This window comes from Pempheris klunzingeri, chromosome 21, assembly GCF_042242105.1.
Source record: "Pempheris klunzingeri isolate RE-2024b chromosome 21, fPemKlu1.hap1, whole genome shotgun sequence".
Classification (NCBI taxonomy): domain Eukaryota; kingdom Metazoa; phylum Chordata; class Actinopteri; order Acropomatiformes; family Pempheridae; genus Pempheris; species Pempheris klunzingeri.
Window position 1 is genome coordinate 12843123 of NC_092032.1, and position 19448 is coordinate 12862570.

Consider the following 19448-nt stretch of genomic DNA (forward strand, 5'->3'; position numbering starts at 1 on the left):
TGCTTGAAGTCAGACCTTTCTGACTACGCTCAGATACCAGTATGAGCAACTTCGGGCAGATCCTGAAGGAGATTGGGGAGTTTGGTTTATTTCAGAAACGCTTAGTGGCTGCATTATGCGTCCCCAGCATATTTATAGCTTTCGATGTGATTGGCCAGGTGTTTACAGGCATGAGCTTCCCACATCACTGTAACACTGACTGGATCTTGGTGCAAGGGCCCAACCTGACAGAGGAGAGGCAGAGAAATCTCACCATCCCAGTGAACAAGGATGGGAAGTATGAAAGCTGTGAAATGTTCACACCTGTGGATTGTGATTTGGAGACTATAGAAAGGTATGGGATTAACACGACAACTGGATGCATAAATGGATCAGATTTTGACACCAAAGGCGCCTCCAGTCTTGTGACAGAGGTAAGAGGTACTCATTTATACACTCACAGAGCAACACACTTAAGCATTCCACTAATGTATTTCTTACATCTTGTGATTTATTTAATGTCAGGTTGTCACGACTGAATGTATTTAATGAGAAGTATTTAGTGTTTGAATATGAATATAGAGGATATTTCATTGTATTAAGTTTTTAGCCACCATACAGTGACAGTCAAGTCATATTTAGATTGTTTGCACACATTTCTAATTTATAAACTAGGGAATGACTAAAAAAATTCAAACACTGAAATAGTGGAATAAGTGGAAACAGCAAAATTTTAAACTTCATAAAATTAAGCAGTTAAAAACCAATCCAGGTCCATTATACGATGAGATAATGAAAAATAATACATTAATTTACTTCCACTCAAAAGCAGCACAGCCTTAGCAAATAGTAGCAGTGGCGCCATCAAGAGGTGGCCTGGAGGGAGGCACCTTTGCAAGAGTGAGTGAGCAATGACACTGATATTACACAGGTATCTAGCTAAAACACAGCTAGGCAACAGTCACTGCACCTTTAATTCTAACATTGATGTAGTTTTCAAGAGTTTTCAACTAGCTTCTGTACTACAGCAGCAAAATAGAGTTCCTGAAATTCAGTTATTTTCAGTGGCCACATCTGGTCAACCCCTTTGAAAAGTTTCTGGGAAGCCACTGAATAGTAGCTGAAAGAACTCACGTTTGGTGTTTTGTTTTTTCAATTTTCTCCTTTCACCATCCTCCTGTTGTCAGTTCAACCTGGTGTGTGACAGAAGCAGCTTGATTGAGGCATCACAGTCCGTCTACATGGCAGGTCTTCTGGTTGGATCGCTGGTGTTGGGGCAGATGGCTGACAGGTACCTGTTCACTCCCACCTTTACTCCATCGCATATTAATGATTCTAAACTGGATGAGTCTGCGTGCATACAAACTATTTTCTACACACAGTATATCTGCTGAAATGTACTGAACTCATAGGAGGGAAAAATTAACATACAACTCATTCTCATGCAAAACTCTCCTCTTCTCTTTGCAGGTTTGGTCGACGCTTTGTGGTCCTGCTTTCACTCCTTCTTCTACTGTTGTTTGGTGTTGGTGCTGGGTTCTCTCCCAACATCTATGTTTACATAGTTCTCAAATTTTCAGGTGGCTTCTCCATTGCAGGCATTCTTGTTAATGCATTTGTAATAGGTAGGTAAGATGTTGTCACAACTGTCTGGGTCTATATTTGAACCACTGGTTGTCTGAGCTTCAGAAAAATCTCTCTATAGTTGTAATGTTATGTCATTTTGAGAAAATTATTGTTACTACAAACAGCAACCACAATCTCTAGATCTCTTTTAATTGCTAATATAAATAGCATATTAAGCGAATAGCATACAAAGTAGTATGTTCTACATTGCTGTCTGCAACAATAACCCTTTTCAAACCACTATTTTTTTAATTCTACATATTTGGTATATTCAACCATTTTGACCGATTTGACTGACAAAGGCTTTTGGTTAAATACAAACCCTAAAAACTCACAAAGTGGAGCAAGTGCATATAACAGTAATAGCAAATTTAGCTGTGCTCTAATACAGAGCGTATGGTGATGCTATATTAAAGTTGATTATTTCTCACGTTTTCTTTACAGTTTGGGGATGAGACGTTGGTCTCCTAAATTCAGTCCAGTACTTTCAGATCAGACCTAAAAACATCAGGGGTCTGACCATAATTCATGTGTCACCATTACCCATAAAAACTGTCCACTGTCTTTCATTTTGACTTATGAATAACGTGACATTTTGTTCCAAATGATGCTGTGATTTGTCTGCCTGTTGCAGCCTGTTTTGCTGTGTCTCCTTTATAATCACCAAAACAAAGTGCCTCAGTCTCTCAAGTTGCACACCGAGGAGGTTGTTTGTAAAATCTGAATGAAAGCCTCTGACCTGATCTCGAATGCTGCGGGCTGCAAAAGTTTGCTTTTACAGTTGCAACATTTCCAACACTGCCTTGTGTTGCATTGCTGAGTGGTGCATGCTTTGGATTTACCCAGCTTTTTCAGAAGCATACATAAATCTAACTGAATATTGTCAAAATTACAAGTAATATGAGTTGTACAAATAAAGTTACACACAGACACCTTATGGCTTTATGACTCGATGTCTAACTTTCAAACATTGTTTGCTTTTAGGTGGGGAGTGGACAGATTCCTCCAAGTTTGCGTTCTGCACCATTATCTCCCACTCTTTTTTCCCTCTGGGACTGATGGTGTTGGCTGGTGTTGCCTATTTAATCCGTAACTGGAGGATCCTGCAGCTGGTGCTCTACAGTCCTCTTGTACTTGTCGTGGGAGTCTTTTACTGGTCAGCAGCTACTGTCAGGCTACGTGGATTTAAGCTACTCGATGCTAATCTCCTTTCTAGTTATATAGAACATAAATAATAGTGTACATTGCTGTTTTTGATCATGGACTAATATGTCAATTAGGATACTCCCAGAGTCAGCTCGCTGGCTTCTCACCCAGGGCAGGAAGGAGGCGGCCATAAAGGAGATCCAGAGGGCAGCCAAGGTGAACGGGAGGAAGGTCCCGGAGGATCTGCTAAACAAGGTGAACTGCTGTAAAATCCATTTTGGCATCAACTACAATCAATCACAGTTAAAGCTCTGAAGTAAATATACACTTACCAAAAAATGGCATCCACATTGTTTAGCTGGAGGTTGAAGGTACATCCAATAGAGGAAGCATGTTGGACCTCTTCAGGATACCACATCTGAGGAAATGTGCCCTCATCATGAGCTACGTCTGGTGAGTGTTCAACCACAACGTGCTGCCACTTGTACAGCCCTATGTTAGTGGTTGTACCAAAGATATCTCCTCCACTCTGTTAATAGGTTTGGAACAAGTCTGATGTACTACGGACTGAGCCTGAACGTTGGCAGCTTCGGTGTGGATATCTACCTCACACAGTTCATCTTTGGCGTAGTAGAAATTCCTGCTCGTCTGGGCAGTTTGCTTTTAATAAACCACTTCGGGAGGAGAATATGTCAAGCAGGGGTCCTATTCTTTGGAGGTTTTGCTTGTCTGGGGATAATTGCTGTTCCAAGAGGTACTTTGTTGTAGACGTCTGTTGTAATTTGACTTGAATGTATCATTTACCTGATTTTTGAGAAATAGGATAAATCTCATTTTTAGAAATATTTTTTGCTTGTGATGTTTGCTACATCCAAAGATATCTTCTAACCAGTTTTTGTTCTGCCAACACATTTGTCTAATGGATGTGTCACAAATGTGTTTTTATTATTTGTCCTTTAGACCTTCCTGTAGTGATAACAATCATAGCTGTGGTGGGAAAATTTGCTGCCACTGCCTGTTTCGCCATAGTCTATGCTTATACTGCAGAACTATACCCCACTATACTAAGGTAAGGTATGTAATGTCTCACTGGTGAAACATAAAATCTGTTAATGCATAAAGAGACAGTTTTACATGCTATGAGAGCCCTGATTAGTCCATTGTCTATCCTAACAGGCAGAATGGTGTTGGTCTAAACTCCATGTGTGCTCGTGTGGCGGGCATCCTCGCTCCACTGATCAGGCTCCTGGACGTCTACCATTACACCATCCCCATGCTGTTATATGGCATCGTCCCCATTACTGCTGGAGGTTTCTGTTTGCTGCTGCCTGAAACCCTCAACGCTGAACTTCAGGACCACGCCGAACTCATGTGAGATGATCAGCCCTCTCACTGCTAATTTCACCTGCAAGAAACTCAAAGCGATTCTCTATAATAATCTTCTTGTTTTCAATTTCAGAAAACCAGAGAAAGGGACTGCTGAGGCGGGATCCTTTACTAACGAGGATAAATCAGGAAAGAGCACAAGAATGTGATTCATGTGGACATGATGGTTTTTGCAGTTTTTCTATATCTATAGCAGCAAATGCTCTCAACTGATAACTGGTAACAAGCATCTATTCATGCAAAGCCTCAAATGAATCATGTTGAAAATGTAAGTTATTAAACATCATTTTATTCTTTGTGGTTACACTGTTTTAAGAATTATGTGTGAAAGCCTGTTTGATAACTGGGATTACTATATTCAGTTATGTATATGTATATTTGCTCTGCACTTTCCCACTCACAACACGCATGGATGTATCCCCTCTGTATGTATTTGAGTTGATACGGGTGAACTGTGAAGCATAATGGCAAATGGTGATTAGCAGACATTTTTACATGTCATAACGCACTGTAGATAATTAAATGAAGTCACTTTTGTTCATCTTTGAGCTGCGAATTTGCACAACTCTACTGTCATTGACTCAGAAAAAGTTAGGTCCAGAAAAACACAGCTCCAATGTGTTGAATGTGTGAATAGGCAACATATCAACCTTCTAATATGTCAAATGAATGTGTAATGTTGTTATCATGGATTTGTGCCCCCATGGGACCAAAAAAAACTGATTACTGTCACATTAAACAATGTTGTCTTGCTTTTTTTGTCATTGTCACTGCTTATTACTCTTTATGTTAAATCTATGACATCACAACTTAATTTCATTGGACTGAGGACAAATGTGACACGTGCTTTTTCTGCTATGATTATTTAAAGTGTTGGGCAAGCATGATGCCGGTACTTCTCACTGGTTCATCACCTTGTTTGACTAACCAACACAATATGAGCAGTTTGAAGTATCTGATTCCCATTTGGGGTCTGAATCAGTCTGTTCTCTTCTTTAGATATTTAGCAATGGAGGAAACAGTGGGAGTAATACTGACACCCAATGACATTCAAGTAAGTTCATACATAAACAGGTAGTTAATGTATAAACTTACTTGAATGACCCTTTCTGTAAAAAGATATACTTATTTAAAGACATAAATGTCATACAATTGTGCAAAAAATGAAAGACTGAAGCTACAGCTTTGCCTATTTAATCTGCAAATGGAGGATCCTGCAGCTTGTGCTCTACAGTCCTCTGGTCCTTGTCCTGGCAATCCTTTACTGGTGAGGAGCCTCTCAGATCTTGATACTTTGACAATTTCATCAAGTGCTACTCATCTAAAACAAGCCAGCAAGGTTTTAATTGTAACATATAAATCATACTTAGTGATTCTGAACCTTTGTCCCCACAGGTTTCTCCCAGAAACAGCTCGCTGGCTGATGACCCAGGGCAGGAAGAAGGAGGCACAAAAAGAGCTCTGGAGGGCGGCCAGAGTGAACGGGGGGAAGGTCCCAGAAGATCTGCTTGACAGGGTGAGCTGCAACAAACACATTTTGCCTTGAACCAAAGCACAGTAAACCTCTATAATAACATGTATACATTAACTTTTTCCTTGTTTAGTTAGAGATGGAGAATACATCAGACAGAAGAAACATGTTGAATATCTTCCGTATATCTTATTTGAGGAAACATTCTCTTATCATGGGCTCTGTCCGGTGTGTATTCGGTAATTGTGATATAATTGTTCACGCCACTGTCTTCATCAGTGGTGAATCACTACAGATCAATAATGTTTAGCCCTGATATGTAATAGCTGCAGTGTTAATAATGCACATTTATCACAATAATCCTGTTTTTGAAGTACTAGGAATAGTGAGCACCTCTAACTCTCCAACTGACTCTAGGCTTTCATCAAGTCTTCTGTTCTATGGACCGAGTCTTAATGTTGGCAGCTTTGGTCTGAAAACCTACCTCTCATAGTTCATCTCTGGTGCTGCTGAAATTCCTGCAAACCTCAGTGGCTTGGCTCTAATTCAGCACATTGGAAGGAGAATATCTCCAGCATATCCCCCCCCCCCTTCGAAAACTTGGGCATGTTTTTAATGCCTGAAAATATTTGTTGTGTCTGACATTTACAGTATTTGTATTTCTAGTATGGTATTTTCACATCAGATCTTCCTGTGGCGGTAACAACTTTAGCCATACAAGGGAAATGTTTTTAATTTGTCTTGCTTTTCTGCATTATGAAGCTTTTTGCATGAATGGTATGTTAAAACAGAGCATAGCTATAGTGTTTTATTGAAACTTTTACAAGTGATAAAATAAATAAATAAATATTGTAAAATAAATAATCTTGTTTTTAATAGCACAAAAGCATTAATTTATATTCAACTGTGATATTTGATACAGTCAAATGCATGTAGGCTACTTTTGGTCTGGTGATGCACTTTAGGAAATAATTAAGTCAATCACAGTCAATTATTTATTTGTATTTATCATATATTCCTGCTAATGGGAGCTCACCACAAACTCTGCACCAGTGCTCATATATTTAAGCAGCACTTGGAGGTCAGCTAGGCTTACATTTATACATATTTGCTGAATGAAAATGCATGGTGTGATTACTGATTGTGATTGATAAAACAAGAAAACTTGTATGTTGGCATGTTTTCAAGGGGAAAAAAAACACATGATTAGTAAAACAAATTACATGGCAATACTTGCCTTTATTTGTATATTCCAGTGAAATTCCAGTTAGAAATGTTACAATATCAACTTGGCTGGTAGAAATGCAACTGGTGGAATGAAGTTCATGAGCATTCGTGTAGGACAAAGTCAAAGACATAAAGAATTAAAGACATGTGAGCAGTAGGAGCCTGCTGAATGAGCCTCTTTACAGTGATACCCAGAGTATTTGCAACAAAAAGACATTTGTTTTTTATTCTTATTTGTCTCGTCAGTTAAAATCAAATTTACAAACCTGTTTTTTAAGAACGGATCATACAAAAATATTTCCTGTAATTTGTTGTGGTATACTAATTGTGAAAAAAAGCAAAAGGTAATTTAATTAGACTGACTACAAAATAACAAAACGATTACATGTGTCAGCATCTATCAGGCACTTTCTTATAATAATAAAGGCATTGATACAGTTAGGCTGTCTGTTATCATTCATATATTCACATCATCCATTACTAATCAGTACTCTATATTACACAGCAGACGTCGAATTGCATGATGCCTCGAGCACATCTTCAAGATGATTTGTGGTGTTCAGCTAAGATAGAAACGAAACAGTTTTTATGCAGGGAAGTTAATGAATTATCATGAATACGAAGAGAAAGATTACACACTGAAGATCAAAGAAGTGTTGCCTGCTGATACTCACATTGTTACTTGTTATTTATGCCTCAGACTCAGAGTCAATTGACGCCATGCCAGCAGTATTCCTCAGAAGCCATCGGTTCTTGTGTTGAGCACGTCCAAAGCCCTCATCGTAATTCCCTTTTCTTCTGAACAGTTGTTGGTAGTGAAATATGCAGTAGAATTCCCCATACAAAGGTGCATAATTGTACATGCTACAAATGAGCACAATTTGTCAGTTACAGTTCAGTGTGTTGTGGTAACACTAGCACATTAAGAGTTAACTAGAGTTTATGGTTCATGGTGCACCCCAGCGTGGGAAGCAATGCTTTAAAGGAACATTATGTAAATATACTGTAAGTTGCACTCTGTAATCAATATGAATTGTCTGTAAAAAGTATCAGTCAAATAATTAATCAGTGAAAGATTTTGGATGTATTTGGGCAACATTAAGTTTATTGTAGTTATTGGCCTGAATATAAGATGATGTTTTATAAAAGTATGTTTGAGATATCGGGGTTGTGTTATATTTCACTGCAGTAAATGTTCTTTACGAAGGACAGTGCTAGCAAAGTGAGCCTCTTTTGCTTCCATGGAGGAAATACATTTCTAACTAAATGGAAACAACTGGAAAAGTCGGCAGTAAAACAGAAATTTTTTTGGATTAGAATTGTTGGTCATTTACTTCTTGTCTCACATTATTTTGTCATGATAATGTATTCATTACATATTAGAGTTAAATATGGAATATTTGCTCGTTTATAAAAACATATTTCTTTAAATAACAGTAGTTGTTGTATAGAACAGTGGGTCATTTTACAACTAGGGCTGTCTTATATTTAGGCCAATGCAAAATGTATCAATATCTAAGTGATCAAAGTGAATAATTATTTTTTAGCACAAACACTAAATCAATATTTGGAATCATTGATCAGTGCTGCTGCTGATTTTTCTGTAGAATATTTTAACATCTCACCTCAGTTTTTTCTTGCATTGTTTACAACAGAAGCATGATTTGTGTAAAGTGTGTTTGCCTGCAGTAACCTTTTCCATTGAATAAACTGGCTTCATACAGGCTGAACACATCTCTTGGCAAGCTGTTTGAAACTGATGAGAAAAATTAGAGTGAGCTAAAAAAGGAGTTGAAACAAAACAATAACAAGCACTGGTGACAACAAAAGCATAAATGAAAACCAATAGTGCGCATTTAATTTGAAAAGCAAACAGGAAAAGTGTTAAAGAATACAAACTAAAAATAAATCCTCAATCCTTTAACTGATAATAACCTCTTAACAAATACACAAACAAGCAATAATAAGCCACATAATCCAAATCTTAGTAAATAAAATAATGTACACAATAGTGTTGCCATTCAGAATAGAAAAAACAGTGCTAACACTTAGCTCACAGGTAACAAGCCACACCTGTCCTTGAATGACTTAAGGTTTCTGATTGATCGGCAGTTGTACTTCTGGGTACTTGGTAACCTGATACATAGCAGGACTGGCCACTGCCTGGCCTGTGGACGTTGTAGTTTCTGGCAAAGCAGAGACGACAGTGGAGGTTTTGGAAGAGTAATACCGATTTCCAAAGTTATCAGTCCTCTCATAGTTCTCTGTGACTGTTTTGGTGCCCATGATACTGTTCCCCTCATGGTCAGTCTGCACCTCGAGTACGCTGAGCTCTCGCTTAGGGTTGTTTGATGACTGTTTTTGACCTCCTTTTCTGGGGTTGCTTTTTCTGTCCTGAGCAGGGCTGTTGCATGTCAGAGTTTTTGTTGTCCGGAATTTCTCCTCAGTCTTTGGGCTGTGCTGACATGTTGGGCAGACTGTGGTCTCTGGTGGAAGCATCTCTGTTTTATCTGTCTTTCTAGCGGCCGACTGGATGGAGATGAAGGCAGGTGAAGATGGAGGACTTACTCGTTGTTTTGCAGAAGCTACTTCAATGCGTGCACCCTGGCTAACTGTCAGACCTGTGTTTCCCTGTGCTGTAGGACATTCCTGCATCTGTGGTGACTTTGTCCTGCTTGACCCAATGCTAATTTTGCTAATATTGCCAGAAGATGGGGATCCTTGCACTGTCCCTAACGACTCTTTGAACAGGCACGATAAACCGGCAATATCTGAGTCAGATTTCAAAGTAGAGACAGAATAAAGAGCCTTCTTTATGGTTTCCTCTATGTCCACGAGTCTGGCTAAAGTTTGTTCTTTTAGATTCATGATCTCCTCACTGGCTCGCTCAAGATCTCCAAAAACATGAGCCATTGAGGACTTGCTTTCAGTGTTGTCTCTCGTTAATGGCAACCTCTCTTCTTTGCTTTCTACTTGTAGCTTTTTTTGTTTCTTTTTGTCTGAGCTGACAACCCAGTCAGGGGCGTTCTCATATGTTGCCCTCAGAGACCTCACATCAACCTCGCTTGTGTCCTGCTCAATTTCTTCAACTCGACTGAGAATGCTCTGCAGTTCCTCCTGCTTTCGCAAGTTGTCAAAAATTTCCATGGCTGCTGTTATGTTCCCTCTCATTATTTCATCCATGTGAACTGACAGCCGCTGTCGGCGTTCGTCCTCTGTCTCGGTTCGTCCTTTCTTCTCCCTCATCTCAACTTTGCTTTCTTGTTTCATTCCTTTCTCGTGCTTGTCTTTGCCAGCAGTTTGTCCACAGGTGTTTTGGTCATTACATGATAGACCACTTAGAGTTTGCTTCTGTTCCTCAACCACATGTGCAAGAACTAAGGAATCTCCAGATGTGTGTTTTTGATTTTTGCTGTCATTCTGGGCTATTTTCACTCTTTTTGGCTTAACAGGAGCAGTCTTCACTGAAATTTCCTTTTTACTTCCAAATTTCTTGCGTACTTCATGAAAATCTACATGGCTTTCATCTGTTTCATTCATATTCTCTTTGATTGGGAAATCCTGGGGGATATCTTTTGCTCTGGCATTTATCTTCTGTTGTTGATCAATGATATTCTTATCTGTGTTATCACTTTCCAAGGTGACACCTGAGCCTTGGATTTGGTAACTTACTTCAGTTTCCCGAAACATAGCTTCATCAAAAAGCTCCTTTCTTTGGAGATCAACTGAAACAGGTGCTGTGTTTGCATCACTGTTGCTTTTGAGCTGTTCTTCCTTACATGACATTAATGTCATTGGCAATGGTTGAGGAACAGTTTCTTTAGGTCTCACAGTATACGTTTGGGTTGCCTCAGGAATCTTTGGATTGATTTGTTTCATTTTCAAATGCTCAGGTTTAGGCAGTATGGCTGGTTTTGGACCAACAGGCCTTCTGCTTTTGTCTGAGACAGCATTTACAACTGGTTTATTTTGAGTCTCACTTTGGCTTGGGGGTTCTGCATTTGCTGCAGTCACTTGTTCATTGGCTGACTCTTGTTTCAGTGGTGGTTGAGTTGATTTGTGTTCATTTACAGAGCAAAACACCTCCTTAGTGGGCTTTTCCACAGGGATTTCATCCACATTTTGTGATATTTCCTTGTAAGGTTTGGAGGAGTTTTTGTATATCATAGCTGCTCTGAAATCTCCTCTAGTGACATTAATATTAGATCTCCCCAGGGAATCCAAAGCTGCTTGAAATTTACCCTGAAAAACAACTTCCTCATCCTCATGCTGTGCATCTGTTTCTGAAGAGTGTTCAGACACCAAAGCAGCTTTGTCTTTGTCTTTGTGGCATGTCTCTGTATTCTCATGCTGGAGGTTAGATTCACGTTCTGAGGCTAAGTTGGACGCTGATGGAATTTCATCCCATCTTGTCTCAGGGTGTTGGTACAGGTCTTCTATTTGGTGTTTGACATTGCCTAATGTATCTGAGACAACAGGTTCATTAGAAAAGAATTCCTCTTGAGTAAGGGATCTGTGTTTTTGTTGTGATGAGCAATGCAAAGATTTTGCCTCAATTGTGGCCTGTTGTAGGCTATGTATGGCAGTTTGGAGGGTAGAGATCTCATCATTGTCGTCTATCACCTCAACTAATTCAGCCTGGTGGATCCTGTCATCATCTTGTGTCACAAGATGAAGATTCAAACCCTGTAGTGAAACTGTGGAGTTACATACTTCTTCTTGTGTTTGACCACCACGCTCCCTGAAGGTATTCTTTACTTGCTCACTGGAGAATACTCCAATGTTGCATTCTGTAGAGGGCTGACTCTTTCCAAGTGGCACATTTTCACGTGTGAATGCACAGGAAACGGAGGTGGATTTGGTAAAACTTTGATCTCCAGAGAACATGTTTTTCAGTCTCTTTACATCCACTGGGACCCATTCGGTACTCTCCTCTGCCTGATCACCTCTCTGTTCACGATGAAGCTCCAGGTCTTGTCCAGCCACATTTTGGTCAGCAGAGAGTTGTTGTTCTTGCTCTGTTGACTCAGCCTGAAGAGTTTTCAAATACTCCAAATCTCCTTTTTCAATACAACTCTTGAACAATTTTACATTCCCTTTTAATGGGATTTCAGGCCTTACCGTTCTTTGGAAGGTTTGGTCTTTAGACGTTTCTAGTAGGCAGCTTACGGCTGATTCAGTAACACCTTTTCTTAGTTCTTGATTGTCTGTTTTACTTCCACCTGGCTCTGGGTCATCATTCTCTGCACTTTGTGGAGGACAGTAACTTTTCACATCTTCCTCATCAAAATAATTGTAGAGGGAGTAAACAATGACTTCAGCACATCTCCCCACATCCTCCTGGATTATCACTCCTTTCCTCAGAGAATTATCTTGATTGAGAATATCCTCAACAAGCTGAAGCACATTGGCAGTTTTAAACTCTGTGTCCTGGTTGGTAGTGAACTGATGCTGGTGCACAGGTACATTCACCACTGTGGCTTCCATGCTTCCTTTACTGCCCTCCTTCAGGTAAGTGATCTGAGGCTTCAGGTTGGCCCGTGGTAGCAACTGGAGTATGAAGTTTTGTGCACCACCCTCAGTCACCTCATCATATTTTATCTTGGGCCCACTCTCTGATAGAATGAATTTGGCCTTTTTAGCAATCATTGTCTCATTCACCTCAATGATTGAGCCACCTGAATGTATGGCATTAAAGCGATGAAGGGAATTCAATGTTTCCTTTATGTTCTCCACCATCGTCTCAATTTCGTCCTTGTTCTGATGCCTAATTTTGTCAAATGGCATTGATTCAAACAAATGGGCTCTGTTCTTTACATTGGTTATCCGATAGTCCCCATCATCTTCTGATGGGCTTTGAGATTTTGATGTGTGCACAAAAGAATGCTCTCTTTCGATGTTTGATGGAATAAATGGGTTGTTTTGGAAAAGAGCCGCACTTGTTTTGATTATTTCCCCAAATTTGTCTCGATCAGGAAGACGTGTAGGCTCATGCTCAAAAACTCTGTCACCAGTAGAAACCTGGTCCTTACCAGGAAACTCATGATCACTGCTTTGACCAATGATATGAACACATGGGCCTTGTTTATGGAGCTGATCTGTCAAATCGAGACTTTTAGTCCATGCATTGCTTTTGTTCTCACTGTGAGGGCTGTCTTTGCCACACATTCCTGTTTTGTCCTGTTTTTTTCGTTTTTGGACTGCCCCTGTCTCATCCCCAGAAATAGAAACTTTCCCATGGAACTTACTATCTGGATTAAGCCTGGATGTGTCCACAGACTGACCCTCAAATATTCTTCTGGTAGCCTTAACATCTATTCTTATCATCTCCTCCTCACATTCTCTGTCAGAATCTGGGCTTGGCATTTTGTCATCCTGCATGATTCTTTCATTACATGGCCTCTCTTCATGCTCCTCAAACACAGCTGATGTTTTACTGACATCGCCTCTCTCCACTGCCCCCTCCGCCGGGCGCCTTTCAGGGGCGTAAGGAGACACTTTGTTACTCAGGGCACAATTCTCAAATATCAAGCGTCTTGTAAGGACCTCTCCCTCATATCCGGTTTCACCAGCTGTCACCTCAGTTTCTGAGCTCAAAACCTCAGCAAGCTCCTCATCCACAACTTCATCCAGCATCTTGAGCTCTGGATGAGTGTGTTTCAGGAGTCTTCTCAGCTCACATTTCTGCCGCTGTTGGTAGAGCTTTTCTTTGGCGAGATGAGAGGGCATGAACTGTTGGACGTCCTCTGGTCCTGGCTGATGTCTGTTTGAAGGAGGTGGAGGAGGAAGGTCATCTTTCCTTTGTTGGGAGTCTTCAGCCATCTTAGAAGAACAAAGTAACCTTCTCATCATTGAGTCCTTTGTCAGCCATCGAGTGAAAATCATGCTCCAGAGTGTGCAGACATGCTTACAGCGATGAGAGAGCAATATGTTACCTTCCATATCATGCCAAATGATTTGCTTTCCACACCCCAGGTGTCAGTGGGTTAGCTGAGCTCCAAAGCAATCACCAATAGCAACCACAATAAAAAAAATAAAAGAAATAAAACAGAGTGGAGGTCATCCAATATCTGTTACTTTCCTTTGAAGAAAACCTTGCAACTCTAAAGAAAAGCAAGCATTTGGTTCTTGACCTTTATGGTATATGATAACGTGGAATATGTTTATGTTATTGTGCAAATCCAATGCGCATCATCATGCAAAACAAGTGATGAACTCCCACCTTACCTTGGTTAGTTTGAACTGTTTCCCAGATTCAGATGACTGATCTTGTGCCTGGTTCGAAATAATAATTAACAACAATTATAATTATAAACGTTTGTTTTCACCTTAGCTTATATGTGTTAGTGATATACGTTATGATGTATAGTATGACACTGTCAAAGATCATAAACTGCAGTGTATAGTAATAAATCTACTTTGTGAAACATGTTGCCACAGTGTACATGCATTAGTGGACTGGATATTTGTACTCTTAGAAAATTACAAATAACAGAGTTTCTATTTTTATAATTTTCTCTCTACAGTGTAGTTTAAAGGTTACTTTTTTTATAATCATATATCTTTCTGAATACATCCTGAGATAGGGTGGTATTTATGTGTATGATGAACTTATATATAGTTAACTTTCTTTATTACGTTTCAAAGCATCTAGTTTGTTTATAGACTTGTACAAAAGCATAACATCATTGAGATTATACTCATAAGAAAGGAATAAACGCATTCATGACTGAAAAGCAGAGAGCACATAATGAGAAGACAGATGTTTACCGGTTTTAAAAGGCTGTGAGTTGATTCCTGAGGTGCCACCTTTGACAGATAGAGGGCAGACATCGCTTTCACCGAGACACACAGTTTCTCCTTAGTTTGGGTGAAGGAGCTGTCTCTGAAATCTGCAACTGACCTCCTTTTTTCATCTGCAGAGACATAAGAAACAGCACTTCTAATGTATTAAATTTCTTTATGATATTCTGTGTTGTACTTTAAAAAAGGGCTTATTTAGAGCTCTTTGAAATCTATATTCGCACTGGTTTTGAGTGCTTGCTCAAATTCAAATTCTTCACATGGGATATGGGCTAAAGGCAAAAGTAGTCAAAACTTTGTCTCACTTTCTTTAGAAGTTAATATCAGTGGTGAAAGAGGCAGCTGGTGTCAAAACAAGCCGCTGCTTATTTATGGAGACATGGAGTCATAACATCATGTGACTGAGAGACAATTTAAACACTAACAATGACTATTTCTAATAACTTACAGGTGACTTACATGTTCACACCCATGTCACCGAACTGTGTATTAACAATTTTGTACTAATAACACTTTCTAGGTGAATATCTAACAGCTGCCATGTGGTCGAGTTATAAATGTACCACTTGTGGTGGAGTGGGACAGACACCTGACTCCACTGACACACATACTGAGAGTTAGAAGGACAAGCAGGCAAGTCACTGCAGCTGCAGTTGACTAAGCATAGAAGAACAAATGTAAACACACTTTAAAAAATGTTCATAGAGAAACAGATTGTAAACCAATGGTCCACTTGTAGCTGTCAGTCAGGAAAACATCACAATGTGAACTCTTTGGGATTAGGATTTAGTTAATTTTGGCTGCAACGTTCAGGTCAACCTATAGGGATAATAAACTCTCAACACTTTAATATTTCAAGGTTTACATAGCTGCTAAAACTATAAATATAGGTACTATTAGCTGCCCCAATATACTGTTTACATTAAGCTTTTTGCAAGCCATATATAACATGCTGCTAAGTTTCTGCTCAGCAGACACAGATTATTTTCTAGTCACCCCTTTCAATCAAAATACAAATGTGTACTCACAGAAAATGAGCAGTTCTGACTGACCTGCTGGACTTCTCGTTTTCTTTCAGTCTTTGTAAATGTGTGTAGGTCTGAGGTCCTGTAGGTTTTGTGTCTGGTAACGGAGCCTCTGCCACTCTGAGTCGCTCCCTCTCTCGCTCTCATTCCTGCCCTAGTGACAGCTGACCCTTTCACCCTCCCGCACTTATTCAGGACTTGTAACATGCTGTCTATTTCTGTCCTGCTCTGGAGTGGCCTACTATGCCTACACCAGGTTGAGTCAATCACAGCTTCTTGCACCGTCACGGTGCTGATGTTCAGCTCCATTTCTCCTCTTCCCTTTCATTCACGCCGTCCACAGCTTTGACCTGAGGCATGGGGCTCAGAAACTGCTTTCCAGGGAATGTTTACCAGGGGAGCTGGCATCTTGCTTGGCTTTTTTAACAGTTGCATGAGGATTTAGACACTGAATAGGGCTGATATGAGAAACTAAACATGCTATTCTGTTTGATACTGTGGTGAATCAAAGCCAAAAGGTGTTTAGGTAGTGCTTCGTTTTATTGGTCAGTTATTCTCTTACTTAATTTTTCATATATGTTGAATTGAATAGAGGCTTGTAGACAAATTTCATATTTTTGCATGTTATAGCTGACCTGCTTTACACTGACTAAACGACTTTAGTTAATTGATTAATTAGAAGTGTACTGATTAAACATATTTTTCAGTCTAATTAGCAATAAAGTTAATAATGTTATTATTTTCAGGAAATGGGAAATTATTTGGAAGTTTCTTGTGGAACTTTTTATTTTGTTATATTTGTGTCCCGTTACCCCTGCGTCCATGAATCCATTAACGGTGTCTTTTAAACATCTGTTCCTGGATTGGTTTCTTTATTTTTGGAGCCAGACAAGGACTGAAGCAGCTTCAGGGTTTGATGCCGGTTACAGTTACCTCTTTTAACCTTGATCAGGGCTGTAGTCTACAGTTTAATGTCTCATTTGGTGTTATGAACTCTGGAAATGACAGTAACTTGTTTTTATTATGTAATTTATGACTGGGCTTTTTATTATTGTTATTATTATTATTATCATTTTGTTTTGGTTTGTTTTTTAATCGTTTACTGTTGTCTGCCACTAAAATTCATCCTGGTGAACAATAAAAAATGTTAATCTAAGTTCCACTGATAACTCCTCAATAGGGAGACGCGTCACTGACCTCACAGATGCCTTTTCTCTCTTGTTGAATTACGCATTACTTTGAACATTTATCTCCCAGCTTTATTGGGCAGTCGTTTGGAACAAACAGTTGGCAGTTAATCACAGAGCGCTTTGATAAATGTTGTCTGGTACTCACCAGCTTGAGAGGCTGCAATTTTTTCAAAATCGATACCCCCTATTGTTTTTCTCCTTGGCATCCGGGTGTGATTCACCACCTAGAGAGAGAAATTATGAACGGTCACTGCTTCTGAGTAGACCTATGCGTGTCTATGAGACAATGTGGAGTCTCAGTTCTATTTTTGGAAGTAAAATAATAGAAGTCACTTGATGGATTGATGGAGACTCGAGTTAAATATGTATTGAAATTAATCTGTTGAAAAACAGTGATTTAGTAATTGTATTCAGTATTTACCTTTTGAGGCACATGATGTTCTCTTGCATCCGTTTTAGGATCATTAACTGGAGTATCAGCTGGAATTTGAGTGTTCGGTTCCTCTGCGTAGCTCCATACCTCCTCAGCCTCTCCATTCATCACTGGCGTGATGTTTGCTGCCTTGTGAGGTAACGTGAGACTTCCAGTTCTGAAAGTGCTCTTCACTTTGTTATCTGTGGCAGCCTTTGACTCAAACAGAGCCCTCAGGGCGTTTATGGACCCAGCACTGTTTTGAAGGCTCCCCATTGACTTACTGCGGGTCAAGCTGGTCTTTGCTTGAGACCTTTTCCTCTCGTCGTGTCTCCACGTCGGAGACTCTAGATGAGTCTCTTTAGTCTCCACAATAGATGCTATCTGGCGGTGACATACACAGAAAAAAACATGTTTATAATTCAATAATTCATATAGCTGATGAATAATTTTCCCACACTGAAGATGCTTTGTGTTTGAAATTGCAAACATAAAGTATATAGTAGTCACGTTACCTCTTTTATCACCTGCTTTGGCTTTGCTCCACCATTATCTACTGAAGTTTCTTGAGTGGCTGTGCTTCTTTCCACTGTAGTTTGATACCTGTCAATGCACAAAAACCATTTTAATCTTCTAATATACTAGTATTGCATGTAGAAGGTTATAGAGGGTGTGCGTTTTGTTGCCACAGATGTAGAAAATTGATGTTTCTTTCACCTGGTGACTAGCTGGGACACAGATGTTGTCTTATCCTGCAGTCCTGCCTCTGCCCAGAGGGACTTGTCACATGACGAGGGGAAGCTCCTGAGTGACTGGGCACGCCTCAGGTTACTCTTCCACTCCATGACCAATCACGTTGCAGCGTTTTGCAAATATACTATATCACCTAATATACATGATCAGTGACATTATATTCATTGTTGTCTGGAGGATTGTTATAGTGTGTTAATTCTTTAAACTCAGCAGTAAATTCGGTTTTAACCATCATCTTAACACCACTAGTGAGCATTTTATCTACTCTTGAATCTAAACATTTTCCCACTAACTTGTCGAAGTGGCAGGTTATAACGCTGGTAATGCATAGCCCTCAGCAAATAACATGTTGCAATGTACAACCACAGTGAAGATGTCATGAAATTTAGAGTAAAACCATGCAAAAAGAGTGCAATAAGTGCTTAATTTAGAGATAAAAACGGATGTTGTTTCATGAAAACAAGCTGTTGGAACATGTGAAAAAGGTTTTTGAATAGAGTCGTTACCTTACAGATGCCGGTCAGTGTCTGTTCCCTGTGACAGTCAGAAACATTTCCGCAACATCACAAGACTTGCACACGGTGTGAAGCGTTTGTGAGCAAAGTCCTTTTGCTTCCTCATTACCACAGATACAGTGTGCAGTTGTACAGACTGCATCTGCAGCTCTCATCTGAAATACAGAAACTTAAAGTTATCATTTCAAGAATCATTTATCCAACATCCCCATTTTACTCAAAGGAGTATGTCATCATCTTTTTCGTGAGTTTTGAGGAGAATCGTTGATATTTGATGGCAGGTCAAACCTCCAAACCTCAGATGTAACTATTAGATCTTTGAGCAACAAAACTCTGTCCATTAATGTAAAATGAGATTAGCGTTATTGATCCTGAGGGGAAGTCTGGTCTGCACAGCAGCGAGGAGTTGGACGGAGTCAAAGAACAACAAATAGAAAACATTGAAAATGAGGGAATTATGATAATACGCAGCTCCATTGCCTTGAGAGCATTTTTGTGTGGGTTGAGAGATACTGATTAACAGAAGTTACACATTTGCAATGCAATACAAGTGAATATGAGTGTAGTAAATGCACAATACTACTGCCCACAATGTGGATTTAATTCACAGTACAGAGGTTCTAAGTCTGTAGTATTGTATTTCATCAGGGGAATCTATAAACAGTATTGGAAAAATGCCATTCTCTTTGGAGAAAAGTGCTTACTGGAATAATAATTAACTCCTTAACATTTGCAAATGATCAAATGTGGGTAGATTATTTATGGCCAAACAACCAATGGTCCATGGCTCAAAGAGTGCTTAAGAGATTACAGGCATCATGAAAACAGTTTAACTGCACAAACAAAGTTAACAGAAAAGATGTATTCCAACAGTTAAGTGCTTATACCTAAACTGTGAAGAATTGTGCTTGTAGA

General features: G+C 39.5%; 2 protein-coding genes across 3 annotated transcripts; one reads left to right on the forward strand and one right to left on the reverse strand.

Annotated features, from left to right (window-relative positions):
• On the forward strand, positions 1 to 4891 carry LOC139221006 (solute carrier family 22 member 13-like). Of its 2 annotated transcripts, XM_070852907.1 has the most exons (10): positions 1 to 413; positions 1167 to 1270; positions 1450 to 1604; positions 2590 to 2761; positions 2886 to 3006; positions 3110 to 3204; positions 3291 to 3505; positions 3712 to 3820; positions 3928 to 4122; positions 4211 to 4891. In XM_070852907.1, exons 1-10 carry the CDS (start codon positions 42 to 44, stop codon positions 4284 to 4286), a joined length of 1614 nt encoding a protein of 537 aa, XP_070709008.1. In that variant the 5' UTR covers positions 1 to 41; the 3' UTR covers positions 4287 to 4891. The 2 variants fall into 2 exon arrangements, with proteins under 2 accessions (XP_070709008.1, XP_070709009.1); XM_070852908.1 differs by lacking the exon at positions 4211 to 4891 and having other exon boundaries at positions 3712 to 3825; positions 3928 to 4009.
• Positions 4892 to 6827: 1936 nt separating this feature from the next.
• Positions 6828 to 18569, reverse strand: LOC139221112 (uncharacterized). Its single transcript, XM_070853025.1, has 10 exons — positions 18525 to 18569; positions 17983 to 18151; positions 17781 to 17868; positions 17275 to 17649; positions 16999 to 17077; positions 14606 to 14751; positions 14063 to 14110; positions 8461 to 8591; positions 7510 to 7699; positions 6828 to 7398 (listed from the first exon to the last, which is right to left on the reverse strand). Exons 2-9 carry the CDS (start codon positions 18108 to 18110, stop codon positions 7525 to 7527), a joined length of 1170 nt encoding a protein of 389 aa, XP_070709126.1. The 5' UTR covers positions 18111 to 18151; positions 18525 to 18569; the 3' UTR covers positions 6828 to 7398; positions 7510 to 7524.
• Positions 18570 to 19448: the final 879 nt, after the last annotated feature.

Coding starts and splice junctions, on each gene's coding strand:
- LOC139221006 (XM_070852907.1), top strand. CDS start 42: ATGAGCAACTTCGGGCAGATCCTGAAGGAGATTGGGGAGTTTGGTTTA. Junction 2,762..2,885: donor GTCGTGGGAGTCTTTTACTG/GTCAGCAGCTAC, acceptor TATGTCAATTAG/GATACTCCCAGAGTCAGCTC. Junction 3,821..3,927: donor CTATACCCCACTATACTAAG/GTAAGGTATGTA, acceptor CTATCCTAACAG/GCAGAATGGTGTTGGTCTAA.
- LOC139221112 (XM_070853025.1), bottom strand. CDS start 18,110: ATGGAGTGGAAGAGTAACCTGAGGCGTGCCCAGTCACTCAGGAGCTTC. Junction 14,752..16,998: donor AATTGCAGCCTCTCAAGCTG/GTGAGTACCAGA, acceptor ATGTCTCTGCAG/ATGAAAAAAGGAGGTCAGTT. Junction 7,700..8,460: donor CAATGCAAGAAAAAACTGAG/GTGAGATGTTAA, acceptor GCTCATTTGTAG/CATGTACAATTATGCACCTT.